At 43.9% G+C, this 14,878-nt stretch overlaps 1 protein-coding gene across 2 annotated transcripts in view; it reads left to right on the top strand.

The window, feature by feature from the left end:
• Positions 1-3,202: 3,202 nt before the first annotated feature.
• Positions 3,203-14,878, top strand: part of LOC106571949 (acid-sensing ion channel 1) — an 89,764-nt gene continuing 78,088 nt past the window's right edge. For both annotated transcript variants that reach the window (XM_082962010.1, XM_082962009.1), the window contains exons 1-2: positions 3,203-4,512; positions 9,163-9,358. In XM_082962010.1, the coding sequence (XP_082818136.1) occupies positions 4,151-4,512; positions 9,163-9,358 (558 nt within the window). In that variant the 5' untranslated portion in view covers positions 3,203-4,150. The remainder of the gene's footprint in view (positions 4,513-9,162; positions 9,359-14,878) is intronic.

Genomic DNA, 14,878 nt, shown 5'->3' with positions numbered 1-14,878 from the left:
TGATTCTTGCTAAATGGCGCCATCTATGGCACCGGAGAATGCATTGAACATAACCATACTGGACTTCATTTACCATTGAAACCTGGTTAGGCGCTGTCCATGGTGCTAATTTGACTTTTGACTGGCGAAGGAACACTCAACACGTGGGCTCTGTCCGGTGGTAGGACCTCCACTTTGTATTTTTAAATTATAGAGTACCACAGTATGAGTCATAATACCCATAAAACCTAACGGTCAAACAGGGAAATGGTTCCAATCGTTTTTCCACCATTCATTTTTCTCATAGGGGATTTCAGAAACACTTAAAATAATGTCTGTGTTTTGCGTAGGCTTACCCTGGCGTGACATTTTCATAACCGTGTAAATCTCTCTAGGACAAGGTAACTTTTATAAATATATTCGCCTGTATTTACCCCCCAAAAATGAAATGCTAATTAGCTGCTAATGTGGCTATCATAAAGAACTATAAATGCCATGATGATCTGGACGAGTCTGCCGAATGGCGGCAAAGGTAAGAATCTCTGGATTAACTATCTAATGTTAGATACATGTAGTAATGAATAAATTGTCTACATTTCTTTAAATTGACAATTCTGTGAACTGTCTTGTGCAAGTTTTAAATTGCCACAATATCTGTTTGCAAAGGTGTCAGCTGGAGATGACGTGCAGGAGCTTGCAGAGATTTGTAGATTTGCATGATGTCTACTTTGATGATAATTAGCAGTTTCGAATCTGAGAGTAATTAAAGCCGAATATATATATATATTGATAAAAGTCACCTTGTCCGAGAGAGATTTACATGGTTATCAAAACGTCATGAAACACAGCCCTTATTTGAAGTGTTTCTAAAATCCCCAATGGGAAAAAGTAATGGCGGAAAAACGACTGGAACCATTTCCCTGTTTGACTGCTAGGGTTTATGGGTATTATGATACTTCCACTGTGGGGCTCTATTATGGCTCTGACTATCTTGTTTCAAATGTTTGTTTAGTCATCCTACAGCCAACACATTCAAATGTTTGTTTAGTCATCCTACAGCCAACACATTCAAATGTTTGTTTAGCCATCCTACAGCCAACACATTCAAATGTTTGTTTAGTCATCCTACAGCCAACACATTCAAATGTTTGTTTAGCCATCCTACAGCCAACACATTCAAATGTTTGTTTAGTCATCCTACAGCCAACACATTAACATGAAATTAAATTTTTTCTAACTTTTCTTTGACTACCATGCGGCCTACGTCACAAAGGGGGACAGGTGTTTCATTCAAGGAAAAGAGGAAGATAACTATTGGCTTAATATAGGCCTAATGTTTTCTTGGTGTGAGGAAATTGTCTTTATTTTTAAGAATATGCAGCCAGTCAATGACTTACAGGTGACAGAAGAGCCTCCTAAAAACGTCTAATGTAGGGCAATATCTAACCTTAGGCTACTTTGAATACAGAAATAGCTAGTCTGTATTTTATTTTGAAACTCAAGCACCTAGTCCTGATGCCGATGATAGAGGTAGCTAGGACTGTCCCTTGATACTTTGTACCAGTGTCAAGTGAAACACTGATTGAGCAAGGTTTTAAAAAGTGCTTGTCCATATCCCCGAGAGACTCTCGCATATCTAATGACACATAATATATATTTTGTTCTATTAGTAAGGCCTGAATTACTCCCATGTTACATAACTAGATTCATTTTTTCATGCATAAACAGTGCCTTCAGAAAGTATTCATACTCCTTGACTTGTTCCATATTTGGTTGCGTTACAGCCTGAATTCCAAATGTTTTGTCACCATCTACACACAACACCCCATAATGACAAAGTGAAAAAAATGTTTGCAAATGTATTCAAAATGAAATGCAGAAATATCTCATTGACATAAGTATTCACACCCCTGAGTCAATACATGTTAGAATCAACTTTGGTAGCAATTACAGCTGTGAGTCTTTCGGGGTAAGTCGCTAAGATCTTTATACACCTGCATTGAACAATATTTGTACATTATTATTTTTTAAATTCTTCAAGCTCTGTCAAGTTGGTTGATGGTCATTGCTAGACAGGGATATTCAATGTCTGCTTTTTTTTTTACCCATCTACCCAGTGGTGGTTCTAGCTTGTATGGCTCCCTGGGCCAACCCCCCCCCCCCCCCCCCCCCCCCCATTATGAATGATTTGTGGTTTATTTGGCTAATTGCATTAGTACTGTACAAAGTTAGAGGTGTGCTATTTGATAGATTCCTCCACTCCCCCTACCTCGGGCTTCCAGTGGGGAGACCCGAGGTCAACATACCCCCCCCCCCCCCCCCATCTCATACTTCTGAGTGGGAGACCTTTCCAGGCAGTAGCCTGCCCAGCTCACAAACTAGAATCAGGGCGCCCACTCCGACAAGGTTAATTGACCCACAGTCCCACACGGTGACATGATATCATTGACATGACGTGCAAATGAGCGATAGAAAACCGATCGTGCAAATGTTACCATTCCAATTATTTTGTGCGGGCGCCCCCCGTGCCGCCCCCAGCAAGATGCCGCCTTGGGCGGCTGCCCTTGTCACCCATACCTAAATCCGCCACTGCATCTACCAATAGGTGCCCTTCTTTGCGAGGCATTGGAAAACATCCCTGGTCTTTGTGGTTGAATCTGTGTTTGAAATTCACTGCTCGACTGAGGGACCTTACAGATAATTGTATGTGTGGGGTACAGAGATGGGTTAGTCATTCTAAAATCATGTTAAACACTATTATTGCACACAGAGCCCATGTTTACTGCAGAATTTATTTAGGCTTGCCATAGAAAATGGGTTGAATACTTATTGACAAGACATTTTAGCTTTTCATTTTTAATTACACTTGTAAACATTTCGAAAAACATAATTCCACTTTGACATGTTGGGCTATTGTGTATAGGCCAGTGACCCAAAAATATGAACGTAATACATTTTAAATTCAGGCTATAACACAACAAAATGTTGAATACTTTCTGTAGGCACTGTACCCGTTGGGAGCTAAATGTGTCTTGGTTTATTGATGAACGCATACAATACATACAATGTAGGCCTACAGTTGATTTCTTTAGTGTGTATATCGTTAGAGAGAGATTATAATGTTGATATGGCGGGTGCGTTCTTTAGCGTTCTCCTATCATCTGTTTGCATGATTGGAGAGTTAACTCAGATCACAACTGCATGCCACAGTTCACATCTCTCAGTGTGGCGCAGGACTTGTTCTCTCGCTTGCACTCTGCTCTCACTGCCTCGCTGCGAGTGCTAGACAAATATGCATGAAGAAAAAAAACGCTCACGAGTCACGACCGACCAATGCAAAAGCGAAGCCCTCAGTCCCACAGAACATCCCTTCGGACCTCTCCCCTGCGGATATAACCGCGGTTCTGCCAAAAGACAGACACAAAGGAACGACGGGTATGAATTCGTTTTCAACAGGGAGCTGAAACTGGACAGTCAACACGGATGAGCCCTGTCTCACTCACTCCTCTTCATGCCTTCATGACGTGCGTTTCTCCTTTTGTTCAGTCAACAATTAATCTGAGACCAACGCTCGATGACCGAACGTGGTCCATATTTTTCACAGCTGTAATTGCTTTACACGTTTTGAGATCGGCTACCTGGACTTGACAAGACAGCACAGAAGCAGTGTTTCCGAACACCGTCCAATGATCGAGACTTTTCTTGGGGAAAAGAGAAGCATCTTGGTGACTCATAGGCTACTCTTGATTTATTTGCTTTATGTTGACTCTTACTGAGAATTCGTGCGCGCCTGACTTCAATGTGGGAATCCTGCGTTTTTTGCATTCCGCCTTTTGGATGGTGATAACCACGCGACAGCAAATCCCGCGCTGGTTTCCCGCACGTTTGGGCAGTTAGTCGTTAAATTGCTATTACTTGCTAATGCCAGGTGTATTGGAGATGCCACAGGTGCATGGTATGGGTTTTATATGAAGCAGATGCTCAAAGATCACATATTATTCAGTGTATGAATATGAACGAGTACATGATTCTTTTGCGTGTGTTTTTTAATCAGCTTGGATAGATAGTTGAATACGGTTGTGAGGTGAAGTAATTTACCTGCCTTCTGAACTGCAAACAACTTCAATGTCCCTCCGCATTCTGTATAGCTATTAACCCAGACTGTAACACAATGGACCTCAAAGTAGAATCTGAAGAAATGGACTGCAAAAAGCCACCCGCTATTGAGATTTTTGCTCACAACTCAACGCTGCACGGAATTTCGCACATCTTCACCTATGAGCGAGTCTGCGTCAAGCGCAGTCTGTGGGTCGTGTTCTTCCTGGGCTCCTTGACTTTATTACTGTTTGTGTGCGTGGACCGAATACACTTCTACCTGGAGTATCCGCATGTCACCAAACTGGACGAGATCTCGACCCCGATGATGGTATTCCCCGCTGTCACGTTCTGCAACCTAAACTTTTTCCGCTTCAGTCACGTGACGCGCAATGACCTGTACCACGCAGGGGAGCTGCTCGCGCTGCTCAACCAGAGGTGCGTTGAAACGTGTGACAAAATGGGGATTTGCAGTGGCACTCTATTCCCTATAAAAATGCACTAGGTTACGTTTTGTCTAGAGCCCTGAAATGCTACCTTATGCTCATGTGGCCCTGGACAAAACTACACAGGGAATAATGGTGCCGTTACAGATGCAGCCAAACATTTGAACTTATAACCATAGATCAGAGGGGAGTCATCAGTGGGAGTTTATTAGTCGTAGTTAGGCAGTAGCCCTAGTTCCCTTCGACTAATAATCACGTTCAGACTGATTTGCTATGTGTACTCAAGAAGAGGATGTGTAGTGTAGAGAGATGTGTGTGACATGATCTCCTGTGCAGAGCACATAGCCCACAGGTGTCACCAGTAGCCACCAGTTTGGTGTAAGACATGTAAGTTCAATTGAACAGTGCTGTAGTGCAGGTCTATATTGTTAGCTTATTGATTTACAGATCCTCTCTGTGAGACATTCAGCCTTTACAATAGTCATGACAAGTCAAAGGCAGAACCGAATCAGTCATAAGTAAGAAGAATGGTGAACCTGGCAAGGTGCTCCATTGTCTGTAACAGTGTTGTGCCTCACATCCTCAGGAAGCACTTTGTTTTCCCTCTGATGCTTTGATTTCCTTATTGTTGGTGAGTCATGCCAGCCCCGCTTAGAGAGAAATCCCCGATTTGTCTGCCTTGGATGGATGAGCCGAGAGGGCTTTACTGTCACAAAACCCCAGAGAAGAGCAGCTGCAGCAGCTGTGAGAGGACGGTATTACCGCCTCGCTCACTGGTGCACAGCTCCATGCCATCTCCAACTTGGAGTAATGTGTGGGGCTTAAGACGCTAGAGACAGGCTTTGCTTGCTCTGATTAACAGGAGCCACAAAACCATATTGTAAAGAATGCATTTTGCAGACTCTCCAGACTGCACTCCGTAGTCTTTACTAAGTATTGTAATATTAGTCCCTACATTCCATCAAACCCTTGGGATTCATTATTACCCAATTCCAAACCTACACTCCAAAAAGGGTTCTTCAGCTGTCCCCATTGAAAGCGTTCTACATAGAACCCAAAGGGTTCTACCTGGAACCAAAGATGATTCTTCAAAGGGTTCTCATATGGGGATAGCCAAAGAACCCTTTTAGGTTCAAGACATAACCTTTTTCCTAAGAGTGTGTGGTTCCTTATTGTTTCTACCAGGGATGACAGATAAGGTATAGTTATCTTAAATAAAAAAAAACGGTTTATATTGTACAACACCGTGTGCAACCAGACATTGGCTTTCTAAGAGTGCGAGGAGGGAGTGGAGGAGGTGTATCATATTTCCATGCAGACAGAGTTTGACTAATACCTGCCGGAGACTGTGTGATTAACACACCGCTATCCCCCGTGGTGTTTTGATTTGATTTGATAAGGATCCCCATTGGCAACAGCTAGTCTTACTGGGGTCTGACACATAGTGAAAGAGACATTACAGACAACAATGCTTTACACTTTACATACAAAAACATAAATGTGTAAACATCACAGACTTAAAAAAAACAAAAAAGACAACTAAAGACACACACATTTAAATAAGAACAGTACAACTGGAGAATAATAATGTGTGGGTGTGTGTGGTGTCGGTATCGTCTCACAAATGTCAGGGCCGATGGCTGGTGAGACGATCACAGCAGGCATGTCTGGCTCTCCATCCCCTCCCTGTTTGATCGTGTTGCTGCCCTGCCGGACTCCGCAGCGACAGCTGATGCATTTCATCAACACACACAGCATCTGAGGTGGAGCTACGGGAAAGACACAAGTGGTGGCAGGAAGAGGAAGGACTGTCACTGGACCGAGAGAAAATACAGCAGAGAGACGGAGAAAAACCATGAGGGAGTGGAGCGAAGGGATAGAATGAGGGAGAAGATGAGAGATGGTTGCGAAAGTGGGAGAGAAACACAAGAACTGACATAATTAAGGATATAAAAGAGGAAATCCAAAATAGTATGTTATAGGGCCCCGTAGGCACCAGTGGGTTTGGTGGTCTGGTTTTCATTCAGGGGGAAACGTCCCATTTCATCATTTATGACAATTCCACGCTGTCACTAGAACTGGTATTTACGTCACGGTGGTATGACTGATGAATGCTTTGTACAATGTACCATCTGATATAGGTTTCTGCTTCTTGATTGAAATGGTCAGTCTTTGTGAATTAAGCTTTATGAATGAATACATTTCCTTGTCCTCGCTCTCAGGGGAAGAAACGTGTGTCACATTATCAAGAGGGCGCATTTCCATATAATATCACATGACAGCAGACCCAGTAGCTGTTTGAAATGGTAGACCGACATTATATAATCATGTGGGCACTTGTTCTGAGGCAACATTTATATTGTTATGTTAAACCCATAGTCTTCAGAAAAGAAAACGCTTGAGAGATTAGATTTTTTTTTTAAAGGCACGCTTTTCAATTTCAAACAGGGAGAATTTAAGAATTCTGTTTCCAAAAAGTATGAACTTTGTCTATTCAGGGAGTCAGTGAGAATGGCTGCTTAAGCAGAGAGGGAAATATCAGGTTTTCTTCCCCATTTCCACAACTTTAAAACCACTTGACTTGTTTGGCGAATTAGAGTCGGTGCTTATTCACTTATCCGGTCTCCCATGGTAGAGAGGCAATGTGGTTATTTCCTCATTTGTTAAGCCCTCATCCAGAAATGAAAGTGCTGGTGGTGTGAAATCCAATTGAGCGTCTCTCTCTCTCTCTCTCGCTCTCGCTCTTGCTCTCTCTGTCTCGCTCTCGCTTTCTCTCTCTCTCTCTCTCTCTCTCTCTCGCTCTCTCTCTCTCCCTTCCTCCCTCCCCTCTCTCTCTCCCTTCCTCCCTCCCCTCTCTCTCTCTCTCTCTCTCTCCCCGCCACCTCCAGTGTTTGCCATGGCTGCTCTGGGGAAATGTCTCGTGGCGGGATATTAAAACTCCATCCATACTGTGGGAAAAGTGTCAGCTCGTACTGATTCTGTCAGGCTTGTGTGCGTTTGGGATTTTTATCTCATAAGTACACACTTGACAGCTTTATCCACTGCAGCAACATTGGGGAGCAAAGGCCTCAACTCAATTAAGTCCTCCTTTAATCAATGGAAGGCTCTGTTTGAGATGGCACTTAGCAACAGCCGTAGAGAACATCTAAATTGGATCAGATAGGTACCTTCCGAGGTACTGGGCTGTACTCTCACCTCATTGGCATAATGAACCAAATGTGGGAGGTGGAATAGTAGGTGGGTAATTCAATGTTTAATGGCTTTCAGTTTGATGAGTCTGGCTTTCTATTAAACTTAGTTTACTCAGGTGATTTGATGGCTCTGTAACCCCTAGACTTTTTACATAGATTGGCCACAGACTTTAATGCAGCACATGTATTTTATGAGAATCATTGTGTGCCCGTTTACACTCTGCCAAGACCAATTGTTCCAGACCACACATCTGATTAAAAACCCCTTCTTATGAGTCAAACCTAAAACGAAATCACACTCATTCCTTTAAAGTTTTGACGTGTTTGGTAAAGCCATGTAGTGATAGCACAACACGGCACCACCAAGTCAATATGGAGTGTGCCAGCGGACGTTATGCTGCTATTTATTCATGCTGGGCAGCAGGCAGACATCACGGTCAGATTTAGCCGGCCTCTCAGCTGCTCTATTACAAGAAGATCTCCCACTGATTATGTTGTGTGCAGTGAGTGGGTTGACTCTCCCTTCCCACTCTGTGACTCGCGCGCAATTATTATTGTGTAGATGGAATGAAAACATACACACATGAACACACATGCTTGTGCAAACACACGTGCACAATCCAACTCACATGGACACCCACAGATGCACGCACGCATGCGCACACACACACACAGTGTGTGTGTCGTGAGTGAGTGAGTGAGTGAGTGCATGGGTGCTAAGGTGCGGAGAGTCAGTGCAGGTGGTCAGTCCAGTTCAAGTGTTCAGCAGTCTGATGTCTTGCAGATAGAAACTGTCTCTGAGCCTGTTGGTATCAGACCTTATGTTTCGATACCGTCTGCCCGGCAGTAAGGGAGTGAACAGCTCGTGGCTGGGCTGTGTGGGGTTCTTGATGATGCTGCGGGACTTTCTCAGACACCGTTTCAAGTAGATGTCCTGGATGAGTGGGAACATGGCCCAAGTGAAGACAGTTGGTTTTCCCAATAGTTGATAGAATTCTCTTCTTATTAGTAAACCAAAACTAAAGGGATTCACAATAAATTTTTTCAATGTAAGATCACAATGTGACATTGTCTTAAAAAATATCTATATATATATTTATTTGTGTTATGCCATTTCCATAAATGTTTCACATCTTATTCTTAAAAGCTCACGTCTGCCCAAGCTAATTGTCATGCTTTGAAATATGTTTTTTTTTTGTGGGAAGAGGAATAGCAGGAGGAAGGGCATCAATTGACCTATTTTTGAATATGTTGAACAATTAAGTTTGTGACTAAACTATTTTTGATGCCTTCCTTCCTTCCTTCCTTCCTTCCTTCCTTCCTTCCTTCCTTCCTTCCTTCCTTCCTTCCTTCCTTCCTTCCTTCCTTCCTTCCTTCCTTCCTTCCTTCCTTCCTTCCTTCCTTCCCTTCCTTCCTTCCTTCCTTCCTTCCTTCCTTCCTTATCTCTCTAGGTATGAGATTAGGGACACCCACCTGGTGGAGGACAGTGTTCTGGAGGCCCTGAAGGACAAAGCTGACTTCCACAACTTCAAGCCCCGCCCATTCAACATGCGCGAGTTCTATGACCGCACAGGACATGACATCAAGGACATGTTGCTGGCGTGTCACTTCCGGGGGGCCGAGTGCAGTGCCGAGGACTTCCAAGTGGTAAGTTACCTGAGGGCCTTGGATCATCTTTCAAGACAATAGTTGTATTTATGTACCAAAGACAAAAAAATAAAACAGCATCTACTACTAATGCTTTCAAAAACGGTATGATCCAGTATGTGCATCTCTGCTCTGCTTCCTGAGTCTGTTTGTAGTACATCTGACTGCACCTCAAAGTCAAAATTGACCTATATCTAATTTAATGCTGTAATGAGCGTGGTGGCTCTACTGTGCTATTTGACTCAACCAGGCAGGAATGCCTTCTTGTGATCACCCACCATGCCCACATGTTTGAGAGCTCTGGCAACAAACAGAATCCTTTTTCGTAATTTGTTTGTTAATTTATTCAAACACCGTTTGTAGTGTAATCCCTCAAACTCAGGTTGGAAGCTAGTCTTTTATCTTTCATTATTTGGGATTTATCCCATCAAAACAAGAGAGCGGCTGGCATGGCATGCTGTGTGGAGCTATCCTCAGAGACTTGGTGTTCAACGCTGCATGTGGGAAGTAGATGTGGAATATGCGGTAGAGATGGGATGAAAGATTCATGTTTAAGGGAGACTGTGGGTGTCACGGTCGTTGTAATAACATGCAGACCAAAGCGCAGCGTGATATGGGTTCCACATGTTTATTGAATGAAACGCACAAAAAAACAATAAAGAACAAACGAAACGTGAAGCAAATGAAGTGCTCACAGGCAACTACACATAAACAAGGTCCCACAAAACACAGTGGGGAAATGGCTGCCCAAATATGATCCCCAATCAGAGACAACGAAAAAACAGCTGCCTCTGATTGGGAACCATACCAGGCCAACATAGACATAAAACAACCTAGATAACCCACCCTAGTCACACCCCGACCTAACCAACATAGAGAATGAAAAGGCTCTCTATGGTCAGGGCGTGACAGTGGGATACTGTATGTAATGGACAACATATGTGGCTGGCACTGTAAACGTTTGTTTTGTAGTTACTGCAGCTAGCTGATGCTACTTCATCATAGGGTCGCTGGTGGACTTACCATTAGGCAGAAGAGGCCATTTCCTTAGGCCTCACATTATCAAGGGGTCTGGGCATATAAAAAATACCTTGGCAAGAAAAAGTATGTGAACCCTTTGGAAATACCTGGATTTCTGCATAAATCGGTCATAAAAGTTGATCTGATCTTCAGCTAGGTCACAACAATAGACAAACACAGTCTGCTTAAACTAATAACACACAAACAATTACCCGTTTTCATGTCTTTGTTGAACACACCGTGTAAACATTCACAGCGCAGGGTGGGGAAAGTATGTGAACCCTTGGATTTAATAACTGGTTGACCCTTTTGACAACAATAACCTCAACCAAATGTTTTCTGTAGTTGCAGATCAGATGGTCAGGAGGAATTTTGGACCATAGATCTTTACTAAACTGTTTCAGTTCAGCAATATTATTGGGATGTCTGATGTGAACTGCTCTCTTGAGGTCATGCCACAGCATCTCAATCGGGTTGAGGTCAGGACTCTGACTGGGCCACTCCAGAAGGCGTATTTTCTTCTGTTGAAGCCATTCTGTTGTTGATTTATTTCTGTGTTTTGGGTCATTGTCCTGTTGCATCACCCAACTTCTGTTGAGCTTCAATTGGTGGACAGATAGCCTGACATTCTCCTGCAAAAATGTCTTGTTAAACTTGTGAATTCATTTTTCCGGCGATGATAGCAAGCTGTCCAGGCCCTGAAGCAGCAAAACAACCCCAAACCATGATGCTCCCTCCACCATAGCTATGTTAGCATGTTACAGTTGGGATGAGGTTTTGATGTTGGTGTGCTGTGCCTTTTTTTCTCCACACATAGTGTTGTGTGTTCCTTCCAAACAACTTAACTGTAGTTTCATCTGTCCACAGAATATTTTGCCAGTAGCGCTGTGGAACATCCAGGTGCACTTTTGCAAACTTCAGACGTGCAGCAATGTTTTTTTTGGACCACAGTGGCTTCATCCGTGGTGTCCTCCCATGAGCACCATTCTTGTTTAGTGTTTTACGTATCGTAGACTCGTCAACAGAAATGTTAGCATGTTCCAGAGATTTCTGTAAGTCTTTAGCTGACACTCTAGGATTCTTCTTAACCTCATTGAGCATTCTGCGCTGTGATCTTTGCAGGACGGCCACTCCTAGGGAGAGTAACAACAGTGCTGAACTTTATCCATTTATAGACAATTTGTCTTACCGTGGACTGATGAACATCAAAGCTTTTAGAGATACTTTTGTAACCCTTTCCTGCTTTATGCAAGTCAACAATTCTTAATATTAGGTCTTATGAGATCTCTTTTGTTCGAGTCATGGTTCACATCACACAATGCTTCTTGTGAATAGCAAACTCAAATTTTGTCAGTGTTTTTTATAGGGCAAGGTGGCTCTAACCAACATCTCCAATCTCGTCTCGTTTATTGCACTCCAGGTTAGCTGACCTCTGACTCCAATTAGCTTTTGGAGAAGTCATTAGCCTAGGGGTTCACATACTTTTTCCTACCTTCACTGTGAATGTTTAAATTATGTATTCAATATAGACAAGAAAAATACAATAATTTGTGTTATTAGTTTAAGCACACTATGTTTGTCTATTGTTGTGACTTAGATGAAGATCAGATCAAATTTGATGACCAATTTATGCAGAAATCCAAGTAATTCCAAAGGGTTCACATAATTTTTCTTGCCATTGTAAAAAATGGTTTAATTCATTTTTTCCACGGGGCGCTGTTGGAAACCAAGGATGTAGAACGCGTTTCCCTATCGCCCCTGAGTTAGTGACCAAATGTATATACACTGATCAAAAAAATAAAGGGAACACTATAACAACACATCCTAGATCTGAATGAAAGAAATAATCTTATTAAATACTTTTTTCTTTACATAGTTGAATGTGCTGACAACAAAATCACACAAAAATAATCAATGGAAATCCAATTTATCAACCCATGGAGGTCTGGATTTGGAGTCACACTCAAAATTAAAGTGGAAAACCACACTACAGGCTGATCCAACTTTGATGTAATGTCCTTAAAACAAGTCAAAATGAGGCTCAGTAGTGTGTGTGGCCTCCATGTGCCTGTATGACCTCCCTACAATGCCTGGGCATGCTCCTGATGAGGTGGCGGATGGTCTCCTGAGGGATCTCCTCCCAGACCTGGACAGTCTGTGGTGCAACGTGGCGTTGGTGGATGGAGCGAGACATGATGTCCCAGATGTGCTCAATTGGATTCAGGTCTAGGGAACGGGCGGGCCAGTCCATAGCATCAATGCCTTCCCCTTACAGGAACTGCTGACACACTCCAGCCACATGAGGTCTAGCATTGTCTTACATTAGGAGGAACCCAGGGCCAACCGCACCAGCATATGGTCTCACAAGGGGTCTGAGGATCTCATCTCGGTACCTAATGGCAGTCAGGCTACCTCTGGCGAGCACATGGAGGGCTGTGCGGCCCCCCAAAGAAATGCCACCCCACACCATGACTGACCCACCGCCAAACCGGTCATGCTGGAGGATGTTGCAGGCAGCAGAACGTTCTCCACGGCGTCTCCAGACTCTGTCACGTCTGTCACATGTGCTCAGTGTGAACCTGCTTTCATCTGTGAAGAGCACAGGGCGCCAGTGGCGAATTTGCCAATCTTGGTGTTCTCTGGCAAATGCAAAACGTCCTGCACGGTGTTGGGCTGTAAGCACAACCCCCACCTGTGGACGTCGGGCCCTCATACCACACTCATGGAGTCTGTTTCTGACCGTTTGAGCAGACACATGCACATTTGTGGCCTGCTGGAGGTCATTTTGCAGGGCTCTGGCAGTGCTCCTCCTGCTCCTCCTTGCACAAAGGCGGAGGTAGCGGTCCTGCTGCTGGGTTGTTTCCCTCCTCCACGTCTCCTGATGTACTGGCCTGTCTCCTGGTAGTGCCTCCATGCTCTGGACACTACACTGACAGACACAGCAAACCTTCTTGCCACAGCTCGCATTGATGTGCCATCCTGGATGAGCTGCACTACCTGAGCCACTTGTGTGGGTTGTAAACTCCGTCTCATGCTACCACTAGAGTGCTAGCACCGCCAGCATTCAAAAGTGACCAAAACATCAGCCAGGAAGCATAGGAACTGAGAAGTGGTCTGTGGTCACCACCTGCAGAACCACTTCTTTATTGGGGGTGTCTTGCTTATTGCTTATAATTTCCACCTGTTGTCTATTCCATTTGCACAACAGCATGTGAAATTTATTGTCAATCAGTGTTGCTTCCTAAGTGGACAGTTTGATTTCACAGAAGTGTGATTGACTTGGAGTTACATTGTGTTGTTTAAGTGTTCCCTTTATTATTTTGAGCAGTATATTTAACCTTCCAAAATGGTATATATTTATGTTTGGTCAGGCGTCTGAAGAGGCTTCTAAACAATTCAGATCAAGTCTGAGAAATGTAAGTTTGTGATGTCGTCTACCTGGCCAAAAACGGAATCTGCAAGAGCAGGCCGCAGCAGATTCCGTTTTTGCCCTCTCCTGATTCACCCCCGCCACCGGATGCTGCGGCTAATGTCGGCCCCATGGGAACACTGATTGTGGAGCTGCTACAATCCTTGATGGGCACCCTCAAAACCGATATTTTCGGTAAAATTGACTCTCTACCAATTTCTGGTCAGAGATATCAATTGTCAAAGACAAGCTTAAAAAAATCTATTGAGAGTATACAGAATAAGCTCAATGCACACGGAGCAGCCTTGAGACCTGGAGCACAGTGCTACAGACCACAGCTCTCGCATTAGCGAGCTAGAGGCTAACATTGGCTCAAGAAACAACTACCTCAATAATAGATGCCAAGATATGGAAAGTAGAATGCAGAGGAACAACATTCGTCTTCTGGAAATACCGGAGGGAGTGGAGGGCCCAAGACTGACAGAGTTCATGGCCCAGCTGCTTCAGGAGCTGCTCGGCCTGGAGGAGAAGCCGTTGCTAGACCGGGCCCACCGCACTCTGCGTAGCCGACCCCGGGATGGAGAACCCCTTGACCATTTGTCATCAGGGTGCATTTCTTTCACGTCCGCAATGACATACTGAGGAGATCAGGAGAAGCATCTCCTCTCCTCTACAAGGGTAAAAGAGTCTCGATATTTGCGGACTACACCATGGCTGTGGCTAAGAAGCGGGCTAGCTTCGGAGCTGTGAAGCGCCAGCTATGCGTCTACCCTGCGGTTCTGAGACTGACTTTATCGGACGGCTCCATGCACAGATTCGAGGACCCGGCTCTAGCCACAGATTTCATCAACAAGAACGTGAAAGCGGCTGTTGTACCGCATGGTGTGGAACAAATGGTTGGTTAGCTGGTCTTGTTAGCAGGCTAGTTAGCAGGCTGGCAGACTGGTTGGCTAGCGAAGCCAACTTTGCTGGGTTCATTGACCCTTGAATGTCATTATTTTTTTAATTTTCATTTCCAACCCATGTTGGTGAGTATACAGTTGACTCCCAACTATAATGTGATGCAGTGCAGATATGTATATATATATATA

This window comes from Salmo salar, chromosome 15, assembly GCF_965601325.2.
Source record: "Salmo salar chromosome 15, fSalSal1, whole genome shotgun sequence".
Classification (NCBI taxonomy): Eukaryota; Metazoa; Chordata; class Actinopteri; order Salmoniformes; family Salmonidae; genus Salmo; species Salmo salar.
This window is presented reverse-complemented; position numbering and strand designations above follow the sequence as displayed.